Below are 17,678 nucleotides of genomic sequence, written 5' to 3' on the forward strand. Positions count from 1 at the left end.
AGACACCAATGGAGTTGCATTTATGAGACTCAAAAGCCTTTAAAAAAAAGAGAACAAATAAGAGTTTCAGGGACTGTGTACTGAATGCTGGGCACTGAATGGACCTAGTGAGTAGCTATTAGCCTGATAGATTCTTGTGGGCAGGAAGATGTTACGCTGCCTGGATTCACTCAGGAGCAGTGTCCTGCTTCCCTACAGTTTAGAAATACTGAGAGTCAGCAAATGAGTAATTGTAGCTTCAAACTAATCTAGGTTTTTTCCCCTGCATGGCCTTTTGGCACTCTATAAAAAGATCTGTCACACTGCATGGGATTAGGTGGCTCTGAAGCAGCGGAGCCATCTAGGTGTGAAAACTTTGATTTCCTGTGTCTTGAAATTAACTGTAATCCATCTTTCTTTTTCAGAAAACCCCCCCAGCTCATGCCATGAAGGAGGAGAACTTCCTTCGTCGCAGGTTCTCCCTCTGTCCGGCCTCGTCCACCCCTCAGAAGGTCGATCCTCGCAAGCTGACGCGCAATCTGTTCTTTGGGGCCGACGACATCTACCCGCTCAGCCCAGGTGGGTGGCTGGGTGCCACTGCAGAAGGCAGCGTTCCTCAGGTGCTTGGCTGCTGGTGGACATCTCTGCATGCTGCCAGAGAAGCAAAAATGTGAAAGAGAAAGTGAGAGAAGCTGCTGCAACACAGCAGTACTGGACCCCAGACAGTGCTGCTATTTGTCATTGCCATGGCATTAAATGGGAATAGAGGGCATGAGAATTGGGGTTTGTAACTGATTGAATGCTGCATAACCTTACATTTTAAAAATTGCTGTAATGTTTTCAGGCGCATCCACTTCAAGTCACTTATGTGTTTCACCCTAAGCGTTGCACTTGCTTAAAATTTACTGTCCCCATTTGCAGATGTTTAATGGCAGCTTTCCCTGTTCAGATTTAGAGCCCAGGATAAATATCACAAGAGCAAAATTTCTGTGGTTAATGTTCTGTAAATATCTACAAGCACTACAAGTACCAGGAATCTTGACACGTTGCAATGAATGGCAGACTAGCTTTAAGCATTCTCTTTACATTTTATTTTTTTTCAGCTTTGAATTTCCTAGCACCTTTCTTGAAGGAAAAAGAGCTCATTTTATTGTTTCAGAATTTGTTGCTCACAGTAAACACTGAAGTCTTCCCTTGATTGCAGTCTGCAGACAATGCTTCTGTTCCAGTCTGTAAACAAGTGCTTCAGGGGGCAGTCACAAGTTGTAGAGCTGTCATCTGCAGCTGCCATGTCAGTTGTAAATAGTCAAATCTCACAGCACCTGTGAGGTCTCAAAACACTGATATCTGCAGAAAGAACACAGCCTCTGTCTAAAGGTTTCAGTGCTCATACAGATGTAGCACCCAACAGACTCTCTGGGTTTTGCAGATGTAGCCCAGAACCAGGTCTGGGTTCCCTGAGCTAATTGTCTTTAAGTGTAAAGGTTTCAAGGGCCTCTGATTTTGCAGGTATTTTGTTTGTGAGTGTCTGCTGCAAGGCAGTGGGGAGCCTATTTTCAGCAGTGCTGACTAATCCTGGCTGTCACTGAGGCAGCTGGAAGCTTCAACAACCTTTCAGTAATCAAATTGAAAACAATTTAAAGTGGGACACCTAAAATCTCATACATTTCAAACCTGGAGGGACTTCTGAACAGCTGATTGCCCATAAGTACAGTCTGTACAAACATGTGGCAAATAAATAGCTCACTTCTGCTATCCTTGGGAGCTGAAGGGCTGATTTTCCAGCTTGTATTTGCTTCCCCTTGTTTGAGGTGATGGAGAGCCATATCTTAGAGTTTGCCCAGTTCTTTCTTCAGTTCTTACCAGCATTTTCAATGCTAAAAAAGTCACTGATTCCCTCACAGTTATATTTCAGTGCTCTAATATTTTAGAAACCAGGGAAAGTTGAGGATTTCAGTGTGGAGGAGGTGGCTGGAAAAAATTTTCTCTTCCTCAGCTTCCCCCATCACCTTGTTGCTCCTTGATCCCTGCTGGCAGCCTTTGCTGGGCTCAGCAGAGCAAGTGCCTTGAGCCACGATGGATCTCCTCTTCTGCTGCTCCCAGGAAACCTCCAGCCCCAGTGCCAGTGAGGGCTGTACCCCTCAGTATTGCAAAGGAAGAGCACAGGCCAAAGGATTTGTAAAGGAGAGAATATCCCTTTTAAAAAAACACAGTTTGCTCCTTCTGTCAGGGGATTTCTTGCAGACAATCTGGGATTTTGTCTATCTTACTCCTCTCATTTCTTTCCCTGTCCCCGTGGAGCTGCCTTGTCTGTTTGTTTTCCTCATATTTCCTGCAAGAAGGGCCTGTTATTCTTCATGTTCAGCTGCCATTTCGTATGGCAGGCTCTACTTTCACTCCTTTGCTGCTGCTTCTGCCTTGTTTTCCTCTGAGCCTTGTGTGCTTCTCCTGTTCCTTCTCCTGTTCCTCCTGTTCCTCTTGTTCTCACCTACCTTCTCCTGTTCCTCTGAACAATGCTGCTATCACCATAGGTAAGCCACAGCTCTGTGTCCATAAGCTGCATCCCATATTTCTCTGTTCTCTGTTTTTCTCTGTTGTTTTACATGAGCTTTCAGTTCTTGAGGCTTTTCCAGTGGTCTGTGTTTTGCTGCCTGAGCCCAGCAGGTTTCCCTTACATGAGCACTGGGCTGATTGTGTTTGAGTGAGCAAAGCCCAGTGGTTTCCTGTCTGGAATTCTGTGAGGTGTGATGTGCTGGCGCTGCAGCTCTCACTGCACCATCACCTAGGATTCACCCTCCAACAATGAAGATGTGCAAATAAATATTTCAGAGAGAAGGGAGTGACAGACTTTACACCTCAGGAGAGCTGCACTCTGGGGATGCAGTTCAGCAAGAGAATCAATTTTTTTTAAAGGAAACATATGGGAAATGCAGAGGGCACTATCTGAAATAGCACTTTGGACTTCTTGCCTTTTGCTTGCATACAAAAGTGCTAATGATTCTTGTAACTGAGAGAAAATTGAGTAAGATTTCTTTTTATAGGGAGCTCACAAATCAGAGGGACATGAATTCTTGTTCCTTGTTCATGTCTGTCTTTTACTTAGCCATGAGGAGAGAGAACCTTTCTCTGTTTTCTGTTTCAGAGGATAGGAAATTTATTGGTATAATATTTTTTACAGAATCTCTTTTTGATTAAGCTGCAAGATCACAGAGTCTTTAAATAAAAATTTAGATTGGCTTATCTGAATCCTAAGAGATGTGCTTTCACGAATAAGGGAATTTTCCTGTGAAGGATACACAGAACTACATTTCAGGTGTTCACATTGGGTCACATGGCTGATATTTACAGCAGAAATTGATCTTATTTGCAATAGCTTTGTCGCACATCAGAGCTTATATTTCCTCTTGGAGTTCATCAGTCATGCTTGCTGTATCATTCTTTACAAAGGGGAAAGGCAAATGCACCTGCAGGGCTGATGCCCGGTGGAAAACCAAAGAAAAGGAATGGTTACTGTTCTGAAAAAGAACTAAATATTTAGTTTGCTCCATGCATGACTGTAATGGATAAAAAGAAAGTATCAGTAATTCTACTCTCTAGCCACAAGACTAGAGTGTTGGCAGTTTTGGTTTTTTTTCACAATGTGATGAAGGCTGTTTCCATAAGCACTACTGATTCTCTTCCTAAAATGCTTTTTGTTATTTGGTGCAGAATTTCTGGGCTACTTTGTGGAGGACCCTTCTTTGTGTGCCCTGGTGACAACCAGTACTTTAAATTGTGAGGTTCATCTCTCTTTCTATTGTGTGCATTGTGTTTTCCTGATCAGGGAGATAAGTGTTTCACCTTCTATAGCCAGTTCATGTTTAGCTCCTCTGATGTTTTTCTGTGGTTTCCTATTTATTTTCTCAAGGTGGCTGTGTCTGTTGTGCTCTGGGTGAGACTCTCACTTTTGAGTTTTCTGTGCACTCAACTGTGTGGGTTTTTGAGAAACTTCTACATGATTCCTCTGAAGTTTGCTTTCCAAACAAGGGCTGGCCCTCACCTTCTGGTGGCTGCAGCAGGATTCCTTGAGACAGACAGGAAAAATGAGGGATTCAGAGGGATTCTCTCATCTGAGAAACAACCTTTTCCTCACAATTTCTAGTAGACTTAATGCATTTGGCATAAGAAACATAGTAGGTGTTTCTTCATGAACATACCTAATGAAGCCTTGTAAATGATACAGTAAGAATGGACATGTTCCATGTTGGAATGTTACATGTTCCTTTTTTCCCCATAATGCTCTGTGAGCAGGATTGTCCAGAACCTCAGGAAAATCTCATTGTTCAGGTGCCAATCCTTTTAAATGAATTACTGAGAGAAGGCAGAAATATCTCACATCCAGGGTTTTTGTACAGCTACAAGCTTGGAGTCAAGCTTTCTTTAAGAAATGAGACATGATAAAGAATGGATGTGAATTATGTTGTGTTAATAGACACCATTCCCTTGGAGCAGGCCACAGCTGATTCCCATTAACTTTACTTGAACTTTTAGACCATATGTTACTTTCCCATACATCTGCAGAAAAAAAGGGGAAAAAAGTGCAGCAGCTACATGGCTTTATGAGGTTTTTTCCGTCTTCCTCTGCCTCTTTTAGGGAGAATGGGGGTTATAGAGATGAAAACGCTGTAAGAGAAAGGAGAAGTATGGAGATTCAGGTCCTAATCCATGCAAAGCAGTGCTTATGGCCATCCCACTTGTCATGGTAGCCCAAAGTCACTGTCAAATCTCTGACCACACACAGCTGTTTGGTTTTTTAAAATTTTTTAAATTTTCTCCTGCCCACAAACATCAGGATTCTGAGTGCACTATTTAGGGCTCAGTGTTTCCAGGGGAGGAGTGACAGCTAAGAAAGTAGATTGAGACATGGGTCTCGTGTTGTGGCATCACTTTACTGCGTGTCTGGATGGGTCCTTCCTGCACTCCACTCCCCCACATGAGCAGCACACGTGCTGTCCCTCTTCTCCCAGGCCTCCTGTGTCAGCATGGGCTCCTGTGGCTGACTTTCCTAACAGTGCTTGGCTTCTTAAAAGGCTGCTCTGATAATTCCAAGAGAAATTATGGTTCTGACACATCTATGGCAGTTTCTGCTGACTTTGGGAGAATTAGGGTTTTCCCTTGCCGGTTTTGGGTTTGGTGGTGTTTCCAAGGCTGGCCCACACAGTGCTGGAAACATTTTCAACAGTTCCCATGTTTGCAGTGTGCTACAAATAGACTGTGTTTCACTGTCTGGTAGTTCTTTACTGCATCCTGTATTCTGAAGCTCTGATTGCCAGTGATTCTGAGAAGAAAATGACATTGTAATTGGTTAACAATGACTGTCTTGGCACTAAAAATCTCATCTCATCAGATTCTATTTTTTTGGCGTTTTATTTAATAGAAGCTCTATGCTTTCTTTTACTCTAAGGCCCTGATTACATTTGGCCGAGAGAACAGTATTTATCATTACATTTTATTGCTTGGACTAGGACTACACACACTCATGCCAGTATATAATATATGCAAGTTTAGGATATTTGAGTAGTGACTATATATTTCTACAATGATTGGAAAATGTCATAGTACTCCTTTACTGCTCATAAATTTAAAATATTTCTTATTTTAGCAAATAACTTGGTCAGAAGACATTGATCTTCTGCAAGTGGGTCGGGGTTTTTTAATTTTGTTTTACTAATTATGCCTCGATACTCTTCTGTCTTCTGTAACATTTTGTGATCATGGTTATTATTTGTCCAACAAAGCATGCTATCAAGTGCATCAGTGTAGAGTTGCCAGATACTGACCAAGGAGGATTGAATAGCTGCTTATTAACTGAATTGCTTTTATTATTTGCACTGAACAAGGCATGGGGTATGTAAGGAAAGAACAGACTGTGGTAATGTAATTAAAGAGTGCATCATAATGCGGACACAGAAGGGAGCTGATTAAGGATGCATAAGCAACCTTATTTCTGGTTTTTTCCAGCTTTTAAGTGTTGGACTTTGCAACCCTCATGCTGGTTTTCTCATGGTGTTTTGAGACCTTACTTTTGAGCAGGCTTGTTACCCAAGCATGAGGATCAGGGCTGTTTCAAATTCAACACGATCCCTCTCTGGGATCATGGTGTGCTTGCTCTTGCTCATGATAACTTCCCTTGTGTGCTGATAGCAGTAGCCCTTCTCAGGCTATGATGAGCCATGGTTTTGCACAGAATTTCACTGGTTTTGAATCACATTTTTTTTGTTGCAGGAAAAGATGTGGAAGGAAACAGCCCATCATCACTGAAGGATGAGACACCACAGACTCCAAACTCCATTAGCAAGGTACTTTGGGATAGGGAACCATTCCCAGTCTTGCTTTCATTTCTTCTTAGGATCTTATTAATCATTCTTGTCCTTTTTTAAACATGATTGAGAAAGCCTCTCCCTCTGTTTCTGCAGGAACTATGTGTGCATATTTTGAGGGAAAGAAAATGAGTGTTTTTGCATGGTTGGGATGACAAGGAAGCTTGCACTTTTCTCTGGCTTGATTTCACCTCCCACAGAAGAACCTGGTTTATTTGGACTTCATTTGGCAGTGTAATTAGATATGAATAATTATGGCTGGAAGGTTGATTTTGTCAGCAGAGGTGTCTCCTGCTGTTCCTGATCAGCAAGGCAATCATAAATCTTAATTGTTTTGCAAGAGAAAACTGTAATATTTAGTGTAGTGCACAGCATCTGAAACAGTGAGTGGAGAGCCTGAGAGAGAGCTCTGGGAATTGGTATAACAAGAGAGGAAGACAAACTAATCAACATTTCCTGAACACAGCTTTTCCATCCAGCTTGTTATGGAGAGCTAATACTGAATCTAAAGTCCCTGGATCTCACTGCTCAAAACCTTCCTCTAGATCAAGAGTTACAGAGTGCCAGGGTTTGATTTCCTGTAGAGATGGAATCAACCTTGTAATGAGATCTGGCTTTGAGATTCATGTACAGCTTTTTTGGCTGCAGCTCCCTAACATGTTTCTGGAGGGTAACTAGAAATAGAAGCGAGACCAGTTAATTAATTTTTAACTAAATTTATTTTAAACTACGAAGCTATAAAATGCGAGTGGCACCAGCTGAAATGAAAATATAGCACAAAAGAAGAAGCTGCAGACAAGTGATTTCTTGTGACACATGAAAATAATCTCTTCATCTTCCAGTACATTTCTCTGTGCTCGCCTGGAGCTCGCAGGTTGTTCTGTACTGCACTGGCAGAGGTCAGCACAGGGAGATGATGATGAGAGGAGCTTTGGGAGTATGCAACAAGGACTTGTATACATGTCCTCTGCTATTGCTGGAACCTGTCAAGCTGCAAACCAATCTTGGTTTTGCTTTTTCAGGCAGGTTCCTCAAGGAAAATCAGCCTCCCACTTATCCTGGCAGTGGAGAAACCCAAGGACCAGGTAACTGCATCCAGGGCTGTGTTTTAAAGCTAGATATTTTGCACGCCTTACATGGAGTGGTGTTGAATTTCCAATGACTTAGAAATGTAAAGAAGAAGGACTTTGTCTGGAGAGGACAGCTCAGAGCACTGAAATGCTGTCCAGAGGGAGTTTAATTTCTGAGATTCAGGATGAACATAAGAATAGGAATGTATTTGTGAGAGGTTTCTGGGTGAGAGCATGGCTCAGCTGTGTTTTCCCAGCCTCCAGGCCTTCCTTGCCATTCAGTCTCCCACAGGGATGTTTTTGAAAGGAGAAGCACCCACGGAAGATTTGGGTGCCCACCTAGGTTTCATGTCTAGGTGAAATTCACTTCACTCTTCTTAACCTTGCTGTGTTGTACACTACCTTGCTCTCCTCCAGCCATGTTCCTTGCCTTCTGTCATGCTTTGCAATGACAGTAGGGAGTCCTTATTGTGAAATGTCTTATTACTTAAAAATTCAGGCAAACTGGTGGCCAGTTTGTTTAATATGTAATTTTTCACATCCACTCAGCTCTAATGCCATAAAATAAAACCTTACTGTCAGCTTTCACAACTGCAAGTAGGGATCTGTCATACTATTTCAGTTTAAAAATAAACAGTGATTCCACCTACTTGAACCAAAAGGAGAAGTGTGCTCTAATGGGGTCATATTTAGATTCCTGATAGCAGGGGGGAGGAATAATTGCTAGAGATTGGACTGTAGAGTGTGCTAGTTTAATTAATGGATTAAAAAGTAAATGTGATAGGTTACAGATCCATGCCATGGATATTTGCCCTTCTTTTGGTACAGTAGATATGAAAAACTGTGTTGGAAATCAGTGTTCTTTCAGCAGCACTACTTTGAGGTACCACAGCACATTAACTGCTTTCACTCAGTAATAAGAAGGAAAGGAAAGCCAGTCAAGAGATTCTGTCCCTAGACTGGGGCTTGGGGAACCTCAACTCTGCCTTGGATTCCCTGCATTGCCAAGGCACATTAATTGCATTTCTGTTTCACATCTTCATCAGAGAGGTGGAAACAGTTCTGCATTTTCTTCACCCAGGCCATATCCACATTGCATGATGGAGAAGGCTGCAGGTTGCCCAAGTTAGCAGAGAGAATGTGGCATAAAAACCCTATAAATGTCTGGGAACTTGTGAGCTGTGAAGAGTTATCTGCAACCACACTGCCCTGTGCTCATAGTGGGCTACTCTCTCTGAGGTGTGGACACATCCCAGTCATTCTGTCTGAATAGATAGTCAAATATTTGATATATTTTTGATACTGGAACATTTGCTTTCAATGTGTTTGTGGGGTTCTTGGCACTATACATATATTTGTAATTTCAGCTGTGGCTTCTTGACCCACATTTTGTTGGAATATATTTAAGGCACAGTTTAGCTACATATTACATTGGTAACTTTCTGCAGCACGTTTTCTCCTATTTAATTTTTAAAGTGGAGTCTCTTTCATCTCCGTTTTCAAAGGGGAAAAAAAAACAGTAGCATACTTATTTCAGATTGTTTCTCCTATTAGTTTCTCTCTGGTTTAGAGTCCTTTATCCTTGTTTTCTGGGATGAGAGCTCGTAGTATCACCAGACTGTCTCTAAGCCTCAAGCTTGTCTCTGCAAGCAGGTAGTGCAGTTAGCACACACCTGATAGTGACAGTAGGTGCCTTTGTTTTGCTTTGTGCCTCATTTGATGCTGTTACATTCCTCTGAAGCACCTTTTATTGCAGTATACACTGCTACATGTTCTCTTTCTTTCCTGTGTTTACCTGTTAATTCTACTGGCTAAAGGGCAGCTGGAGTCTCTTGATATGCATGCAGGGCCACAAAGAATTGAGGTATATTTTCAGGGATAGTCAGAAAAATCCTGAAGCTGGAGTTCAGTGGTACTTCACTGTTTCTACTCCCTTGCTAATGCTGCAATGAAGTCTATGAAATTGTAGGTGTGGGGCTGTTGCATGCACAGTTATGTGATGTATTGGAAGGCAAAGCATTGTGAATGAATTTTTCCACATGCTCAAATTATTCAGGTCTTTATTGTGTGATTTGTAATCTGGATTATGAATATAACTGACTGCTAGGAATTTATTTTAGCTGCACAGTGGTTTGAAACTACACATACCCATCACTTGAGATTTAAGCTCCACTTCCCATACTCTCTCAAGCTCACCCTGCTTGATCTGTGAATCATGCTTCTGACTTCTGAGGTAATTCCAGTCATGGCTACACTCAGGACAAACATAGAAGATCATTCACAAATGTGACAGTTTAAAAGGGTACCTTTTCCTTTGTTCTCCCTTAGTCAGCAAACCAAGGAATTGTTTGGCAGACAGACCCAGATATTGCAGGAATCACCTTGGAGAGACTCAGGAGTGAAACATCCCCTGTGTGTGTTAAGGTCAGCCTAATGGGAGATTCTGGCCCTTCCAGGTGGTGGCTATGCTCAACTGAACCCTTGCTGTCTTTTCTTTACCATACTTGATGCCCTCCATGTTGTGGATGGAATTATTTTGGAGCCTGTTGTTTCTATCTATGAATACTTACACCCAGTTCCTGTGCCCTGGCTCAGCACATTTGGCTTCCTCAATTCCAAGGGCAGCTCTTTAGGGCAGTCACAGTTGTCCACAGAGGGCTTTGCAGCTGATTTCAACTGAGCAGAGATGTAGCCTGGAGCATCCTGGGAAAATCAGGTTGAAGAGGGGGGGGGATTTTGCATGTGAAATGGAAAACATGGAGCAGCCCTAACTTCTGTAGGTACACACAAGCCCTGAAGACACCCAGGTGCCTCACAGAGGTGAATGTGGACAGTAGGAACTCAAAGCTGATAACTTTGGGTAAGCCACAGCAGTGTAATCATGTCAGCATAGATCACTGGTGATTGTAATTCCTTATTCTAATATTTCTGACAAGGAAGGTGAGGGGAAGTGGAGGTGCTGAAATTGAAATTATTTATTAAAAAAATTAGCAAATCTGGAGGTCCAATTGTTTTTCATTGTTCACTTTGTTTATTTAATCTCAGCCTGGGGACAAAAGCTGTGCCTATAGCTGAAGAGGAAATCAAAACTGCTTCAGCTTTCTGCTGGCACTAAGTCTATGATAGTCATGTGAAACAACTTCTTTTCAGTGTCCAACTTCCCATCTTGCCTCAAATTTTCTCTTTAAATTTTCTGACCTTGCAGAAGAAACTTCCCATGCAAGGCATACTTAAATGATCAAATAGAAATCCTGTGAAGTCTGTGAGTTTTTCTTTATTTACCATAGTTTGATGCAATGGAGCCAAGGATTCCACTAAACACTGGTATAACTTGATATTTGAAGTTGCTTGGATGACTGAATTTCACCAGTTATTTTCCCCAGATGCTGCTGTCATTTCAACTGTTTATATGTACAGGCTTTTCAGTTTGTGCCAATCATTGTGCTGTTTCAGAGTTGTAAACACAGTCACTGTATCTTTGTAACATTGTTGAAATAAGAGGGATCATTACCTTGGGTTTTTTTACCGAATGGAAAGTTTCAGTTGAAGATTATTCAGCTTGCTGTAAAGCATCATATCAGTTGAAGGGCAATCTTTCCTACGAAGGTTCTTTGTCGGTAAGAATTGTTTCACTGACTCAACTGTGCTTTGGATGAGCTGTTAATTCACAACAAAAGTAAAAAAGTTTTCAAAAAGAGATGCTAATAATATAATGAAACCAAAATTGCTTACATTTGGCTGAGAAATCTGTGAATATCCACATAAGTAATAAGGAGTTTCTCAGTTGCAATGTCAAACTCAGCTTTTCCATAGTTTTTATATTACTTAAACAACTTTTCTTTCATTTCTTTTATTTCTGTGTGATCGTGATTTGTAGCAATTATATGTGGAAAAGATACTGGAGAAATTACATCTGACCAAGGACATGTCACTGATTTTGTGAAGCATAACTTATGACCCCAGCTCCTTTTGTTCTGCCTTCAAATTCCCATCTGATCTTGTCTTTCTCTCTCTTGGATACAAAGAAGACGAAAGGGCAGATTGTAAGCTGTCACTGCTGTTACCATGCAGAGCACAGCTTAAGAATGACTTTATTTAAAATCTTTCTGATTTGGAATAATTCTGGCTGTTGTACAGCAAGGATTGCTTGAGCTAAGGAACAGGATATTCCTCTTGCTGTTGTCCTAGGCAGGGCTGGCGTGCTGATGGGCTGGCATCTCCCACACCAGAGTTGATCACAGGCTGCTTTTCTGTGAAATGATTTGATTCCTCTTGGAAATGGAGTCACCAAAAAGACTCTGGATCAGAATAGCACTATTGTGAGGACTCTGCATGCTCTCTTAAAAAGCCTGGCAGAAGTGTTAGGGTATTGTGATGACTGCTAACAATCAGCAATGAATCTCCAGAGCTCCAAGACTGAGATCAAAGGGAACAGAAACTTAACTGGGATAAAAAGTATATTTTTGAGTACAGTACAGCCCATTGTCAGCAGCAAGGTCATCACTCAGTCCTGAAAAGGACAGGTTTGATTAGAGAACTGAAAAGGGACAACAATTTCTTCTCCCTATGAGTGCTGCAGCATGCTCTGGTGAAAGTTTTTGGCAGAATAACTGACTTCCTTCTTTATGAGAACCAGTATCTGGAAAGCTTACTTACTACTTTCTTATTAGAATCCTCCAGTGTGCTTTTTCTTTCTTTAAAAAGGTCACAAATTCCTTACTCCCCCATTGTACAAAGTCTCATTTGTGGCCAATATTGTTCACATATTGTTGCAAAGAACGGGGGCCAGATTCTGGTACCCTGCACAAGCATTATCCCAGTGTCCTTGGAAGACTTGCTGTGATGACAAATGGCTTCTCTTAGTTTTCTGCCAGGCTGAGAAAGGCAGGGCAGTAGAAAGACATCATTAAATGTGCTTGGTATGTCTTAGCAATGTGAGACCCTGCTGTGTCTTGGGAATCTTTAGAGCTGATGGCCCAAATTTACTGAATCTTATGCATGCCACAAGGTACAGTCAAAACCATTAGGACTGATTAATGTAAAAATATTAAATCATATTATTTAATCCTGGGGGAACAGTCATTACTATCAGCAGCATGGAAACCTATGGTATGCTGTCCTGAGGAGTTAGATCCCACCTGTCCTGTGAAAAAGCAGGAACTTTAAACCCAGAAACACAATGCTTTTCACTCTGTGGATCACCAGTTTCCTTGCCAGCAAGCTGCTGTTTAGGATCAGTGATGGTGCATCCTCATATGCACAACCAGAAGCAAAGTTGGGAGGGAGAAGCAATCATTCTGCCTTGATAAAAACTAACTGGGGAACTGTCAAAAGTCCCAGGCCAGGCACATCTGAAAGCTTGTCCAGGCTGCTAGTTAAAATCATGGCTTAGTTGTAGTAACATTTTCTCTCTCTTCATAAAGCATTTTGCAACCATCTCGGGGAGCTGTGATATTGGTCACACAGCTGGTAGGTACATTACAGTTTTTGGGACATAGAGGCACAGAAACTTATTTTCCCATGCCTAGAAATTCTTATATGGGCAGTGAGTACCTATGTTACTGCTTCTTTCTCATCCTCTCTCAAGCCTGTCTTGGTGACCACCATCCCTGTGTCCCTGTTTCCCCTTACAGACCAGGTTCACAGATTCTGCATGTCCAGGGGTAGCCCAAACCTGGGGAAGGGAGTGCCTGAAGGAAGCAGCACAGTGGTTCAGGAGCCACCCGAGCATCCTCCAAAGCTCTTCATCCAGCTGCTTTAACTAGGTGAAGCACCAGTATGGAATGGTTTCAGACAAGTTCCACTGTATTTATTGAGGCTGTGGGGGTGTCAGGGGAGATTATCCCTTCATCAGCTGTTGTGTGCTGTGGTTTGATGGTGTGCACAGCAGTATTGGCTGGAATTGGGCACCAGTGTCCTTGGTCATGGAGTCAGCTCTCCCAAAGAGTCAGAATCGGTGTCTGTCTGTGTGAACATCCCTGGTTTAAAGCCCTGTGCTTGTTCAACTCTATTTTTAGTGTGACCCAGAGAGACTCCAAGGAGGAGGCAGGGTGGGGCTGGTGGAGCAGTGGAAGTGCCTCTGTCTGTGTCAGTGCCAGTTCCCCACGAGCTGCAGGTCTAGGCTCAGGTTTGCTGTGGTTGGAAGCCTTTCTGAATTCAGCTGCCAGCAAACTCCCCAAGCCAAGTGAGCTTAGGGGCCAAAATTTCATTCTTTTTGTAAGTGCTAAGGTGTAATTTTCTCTATAACCAGTAACTGTTACTTGCTTTAATTACTTAAGAAAAAAGCATTCTCTGTATCCTGATGCTTTGCAGGCACCTGAGCAGTATTTCCTAGAATCTTGGGAACATCTGTGCTTTTGCTGCCTCTCACACTGGCTAATAAGGGCTAGTACACACTGTTTCTTTCTGTGTCTGATCCCTCAGGCCGGAGGGAGTGAAATTACTGATAAACAATTGGCTCATAGTTGTGTCTCAAGGACAGGACATTCTTCCTGCTAATTGGGAGAAAGGGGGAGAATTCTTTTGACCGATTTCAGAGGACACACGTCTCGAATCATGAAAGCATAATCTCCTAATAATTCTGAAGGATTCTTGCTCAGAGATATTTAGGCACTTGGAAAGGTTTCTTTATAGAGAAAGGCTTATAGCTGATCTCCCAAATGTCTACTACTGCCCTTTGAAATGTGACAAAGACCCTGTGGGCACAACTCTCTGTTCATTTGTCACATCTGTGCAGTGGTCCCCACCATAAATCTTGTGGTTTTACAGTAAAGTCCAAAGCACAAAATACTAATCAGAGACTGCATTGCAGGCAGAGGAGGCAGGCTTAGCTTTCTGTGGAAACAAAACCAGCAAACACTGAATAGTTTTCAGGAGTCCTGGAGATGGCCTTTTCTTTGAGTGGATCCAAGTTGACTCGTGAGCTAAACATCAGATCAGGGCTTTCCTTGGCCTTTGTGTGTTATCATAGTGTTTTCATTTCTCTGTGTTTAAAGTATCATGTGTAGTTTTGGTTTTAGTGAAAGAGTACTACAAGGGGATGTGAGAACAAGTAATGGGTTCTACAGTGACTGTGGCTCTATTGCAAATTGCAACTTCTGCCCTGATTTCTAATTCTGCATAATCTACAAGGAGTTTTGCTCAGTTTAGCAGGCACCCTTATCTCCCATTTTTGCTCCTGCCCCTGTCTCCAAGGTATAGTTGGTGGCTTGTTTGCTGTGATCTGGTCATGCATTTCTGTGTTTTTCTCTGAGTCATGTGAAAAGGACTGATCTGGCTGTCATTAAACGCTTTCCTGGTCACACTAATGTACAGTATAGTTCGTGGCTGTAGTAGCTCGAGAGGTTTCTGTGTCACTGGGAGGGAAAGAGGAAGTGTGTCTCTTCAAACTGAAGGTGCTGTAAAATTATTACATCCATTTGTGACATCAATGAGAGAAATTCTGAGAGCCCAGTGGGTTTGTTTCACATCATAGCAGTGAATTTATAAATTAGAAATATATTTGATACATTTTTTCCTTAGTACACCTCATTTTTGTGTCACACTCATTAAATCAAGGTGGCTGAGGGCTGAGCTTTTCTTACAAAACTGTCATGTGTGAATGGGAGAGACAGTGGCTGACCCCAAAAGATCACTGTCTGAATGCATCAGACACATGAAAGGTTGGAAGAGAGGTACAGAGAGAGAAAGTAACTTCCCCAAGGTCACATAAAAAGCAGCAGAGTCCAGACTGTACCATAATTCTTTCACCACTAACCCTGCCCAGGTTTTGTACATTTGCTGACAGAACCTTTCCATGTGGGGGTCCTTGTTGTGAGCTGGGGTCTGGAGAGCTGCACTCTCTAAGCACCCTTTATTTTGGTAACAGTAATGCTGCCATTATGCCTAATGGAAGTAAAGCAGTTCTGCAGCCCATCAGCACGGCCATATCAGTCTGTAGTTTCGGAAAGGAAATTTAAACAGCACTGACACTATCAAACACCATTTGAAGTGACTGTGTGTATTTTGTGCTTCACTTTGCAAGGCCAAGATGAAGGTGATTTCCTGTGTTATCTGTAACATGATTAGGTCATTTCTTGCCCACCCATGTTTTTGGACATTTCAGTCAGTGCAACAGTCATTGCCAGTATCAAGTCTAGTTCTGAAAAATCTTTAACAAATTCCCCATAAGTTCTGTTCTAGTAATTGAAATGCTTTCAGATCTGAACGGAGTTGGACAGTTTTCAAAATTAGAAATAATTGTTTAGCTTTCTGTTTTGTTTTATTGTTTTGTTGGGTTTTTTCTTTATTTTTTAACCAAGATTAATGTCTGCATGGGAGAAATACAAAGAAAATTTGGTGGGGAATTTTCCAACCAGCCATGGGTATAAAAAGGAAGTTTGGACTGCGCTGTAGATATGCATTTTGTGCACCTGCTTAGTGTTCCACTGCTGAAGTCTGCAATCAGCCCTTTCATGGATTCCTGAAAGTTGTAAACAACACTTTATCAGAGTATAACTTGAACATCTTCACGTTAACACATTCCTGTTTTCTTCACTCCCCATTTTTTTAGATCGAGTATAAGCTTTGCAATGGGTCTGACAAAGAGTGTGTGTCTCCAACAGCCAAATTCATGAAGAAGGAAACACTGAAGGTATGTTCAAAGCAGCCAGGTCATGATCAGCTGACTTTCTTTTAAAAACAAATGGTACCTTCCAAACAAACCATTGGAAACAAGTCAGAGTCATTTCCCAAGACCCAGAGAAGCCTCTGAATCTTCTAGGAGTCATTAGAGGCCAAGGACATTTACAGGCTTTTATATACAGGATTAGATTATATACTGCAAGCAGAACAGATCAGTGTAATTATTTCACTGTGTTTGTATGTTCTGGAGCCATTAGGCACCTCAAGAGGATTGTAATCCTTCACTGCTCTTGTTAGGACAGACTTGCCTGAGCAATCTGAGCAAATTGTAGCTTGAACGCTTGCTTGTCTACCAAACCAAATGTATAAATAAATGGAATTAGATATAGTTTCTTGAATTTGAGGGGTGAGGAAGGCTGGATATTCATCCTCTTTCCTTTTCCTCAAATAAAAGACAAACTAGGTTGTGTTTAATGAAACTTCAGGAGCAAAGAAAATGCTTGTTTTCTCATTATGTTTTTATTCCTCCTTGTGCTCATTTCTGGGGAACCTGTGCTGGGTCAAGTTCTCGCTGTGCTATACATAACTGTCCTTAATGCATTATGTTCTTTCCTCCCCAAAAGAGGCCATGATTACAGCTACTATATTTTCTCTGTTCTCAACCAGGTACAAAAAAAAAATTACAGGCAGGAGAAGAAAAGAGCTACCAAACAACTCTTCAGTGCTCTGAAGGATCCCAGTGTGGTGATCACAGCAGACTGGCTGAAGGTATTTGATACAGACCATTTCTTCTGAGGATGTGGGAAAAAATAAGTGAGATGTGAAGTAGTTGATGTGTCTGAGATGTATGCACTAGCACTTTTGTAAGTGAAAGAAGACCAAATAGTTGTCAAGCTTTAACTCAAGCTTTACTTAAATAACTGCTATGAAAATAGAACTGTGGATATTTACTTTCCACCTTAACTCAGTTGGTCTATTCCATGTCCTTAAGCAGCCAAAAGGGCTCAAAAAGGGCATGGTACAAAGGGATGTTTCTCTCTTTGTTCCTCTCTGAAAGACTTTGTTGGCCTCTTCCCATAAATGTGGTTTTGTACTGAACAGGGAATAGACTGAATAACAGCCTGAAAATGGGCAGATACAGCTTGTTCTATTGACAATTGGATTTTCTGTTGTCACAGCACAGAATGAAACATATTGTACCTGATGACAACTGCAATTTCTCCTTGTGCACAGACTTGGGTAGTGACAGCTTCTCATTGAAATCCTGAAACTTCTGTGTGGCAAAGTAAATCTGGATTGACACTGAGAGATGAGCACTGGTTTTCTACTCCTTTGGGGCCATTTAGTCTTCTCAAATAATAGTGAAGGTTGAATCTTTTATATTAGCAAAACCTAATTTTCAAATATTGCCTAACACATAGCTCTTAAGAAAAACAAAGTAACTTAAGGATCTCATGAAACAATACAGTTGCATTTGGTTAGTGCTAAAAACCTCCAACATTGTTCTGCAATTATTATTAGAGGTCAGAAAAGTGACATGCTTATGGTTTATTTGAGAAGTTAGATTGGCAACATGGTCTTCCTGTAGTGTTTACTGTTAATGAAAAATTAAAACCACAAAATACCTGTTGCATGTTTGCTGTGACTG

The 17,678-nt window shown here is 41.6% G+C and overlaps 1 protein-coding gene across 7 annotated transcripts in view; it reads left to right on the forward strand.

Annotated features, from left to right (window-relative positions):
• OSBPL5 (oxysterol binding protein like 5) overlaps nt 1-17,678 on the forward strand; it is a 172,714-nt gene that overhangs the window by 111,568 nt on the left and 43,468 nt on the right. For 6 of the 7 annotated variants that reach the window (XM_054275317.1, XM_054275318.1, XM_054275319.1 and 3 more), the window contains exons 2-6: nt 405-558; nt 6,244-6,317; nt 7,361-7,423; nt 15,960-16,040; nt 16,697-16,798. In XM_054275317.1, the coding sequence (XP_054131292.1) occupies nt 405-558; nt 6,244-6,317; nt 7,361-7,423; nt 15,960-16,040; nt 16,697-16,798 (474 nt within the window). The remainder of the gene's footprint in view (nt 1-404; nt 559-6,243; nt 6,318-7,360; nt 7,424-15,959; nt 16,041-16,696; nt 16,799-17,678) is intronic. The other variant, XM_054275316.1, reaches the window with a different exon arrangement.

Source organism: Melozone crissalis, unplaced genomic scaffold, assembly GCF_028551555.1.
Source record: "Melozone crissalis strain CALT ecotype California unplaced genomic scaffold, PUWL_Pcris_2 ptg000018l_1, whole genome shotgun sequence".
Classification (NCBI taxonomy): domain Eukaryota; kingdom Metazoa; phylum Chordata; class Aves; order Passeriformes; family Passerellidae; genus Melozone; species Melozone crissalis.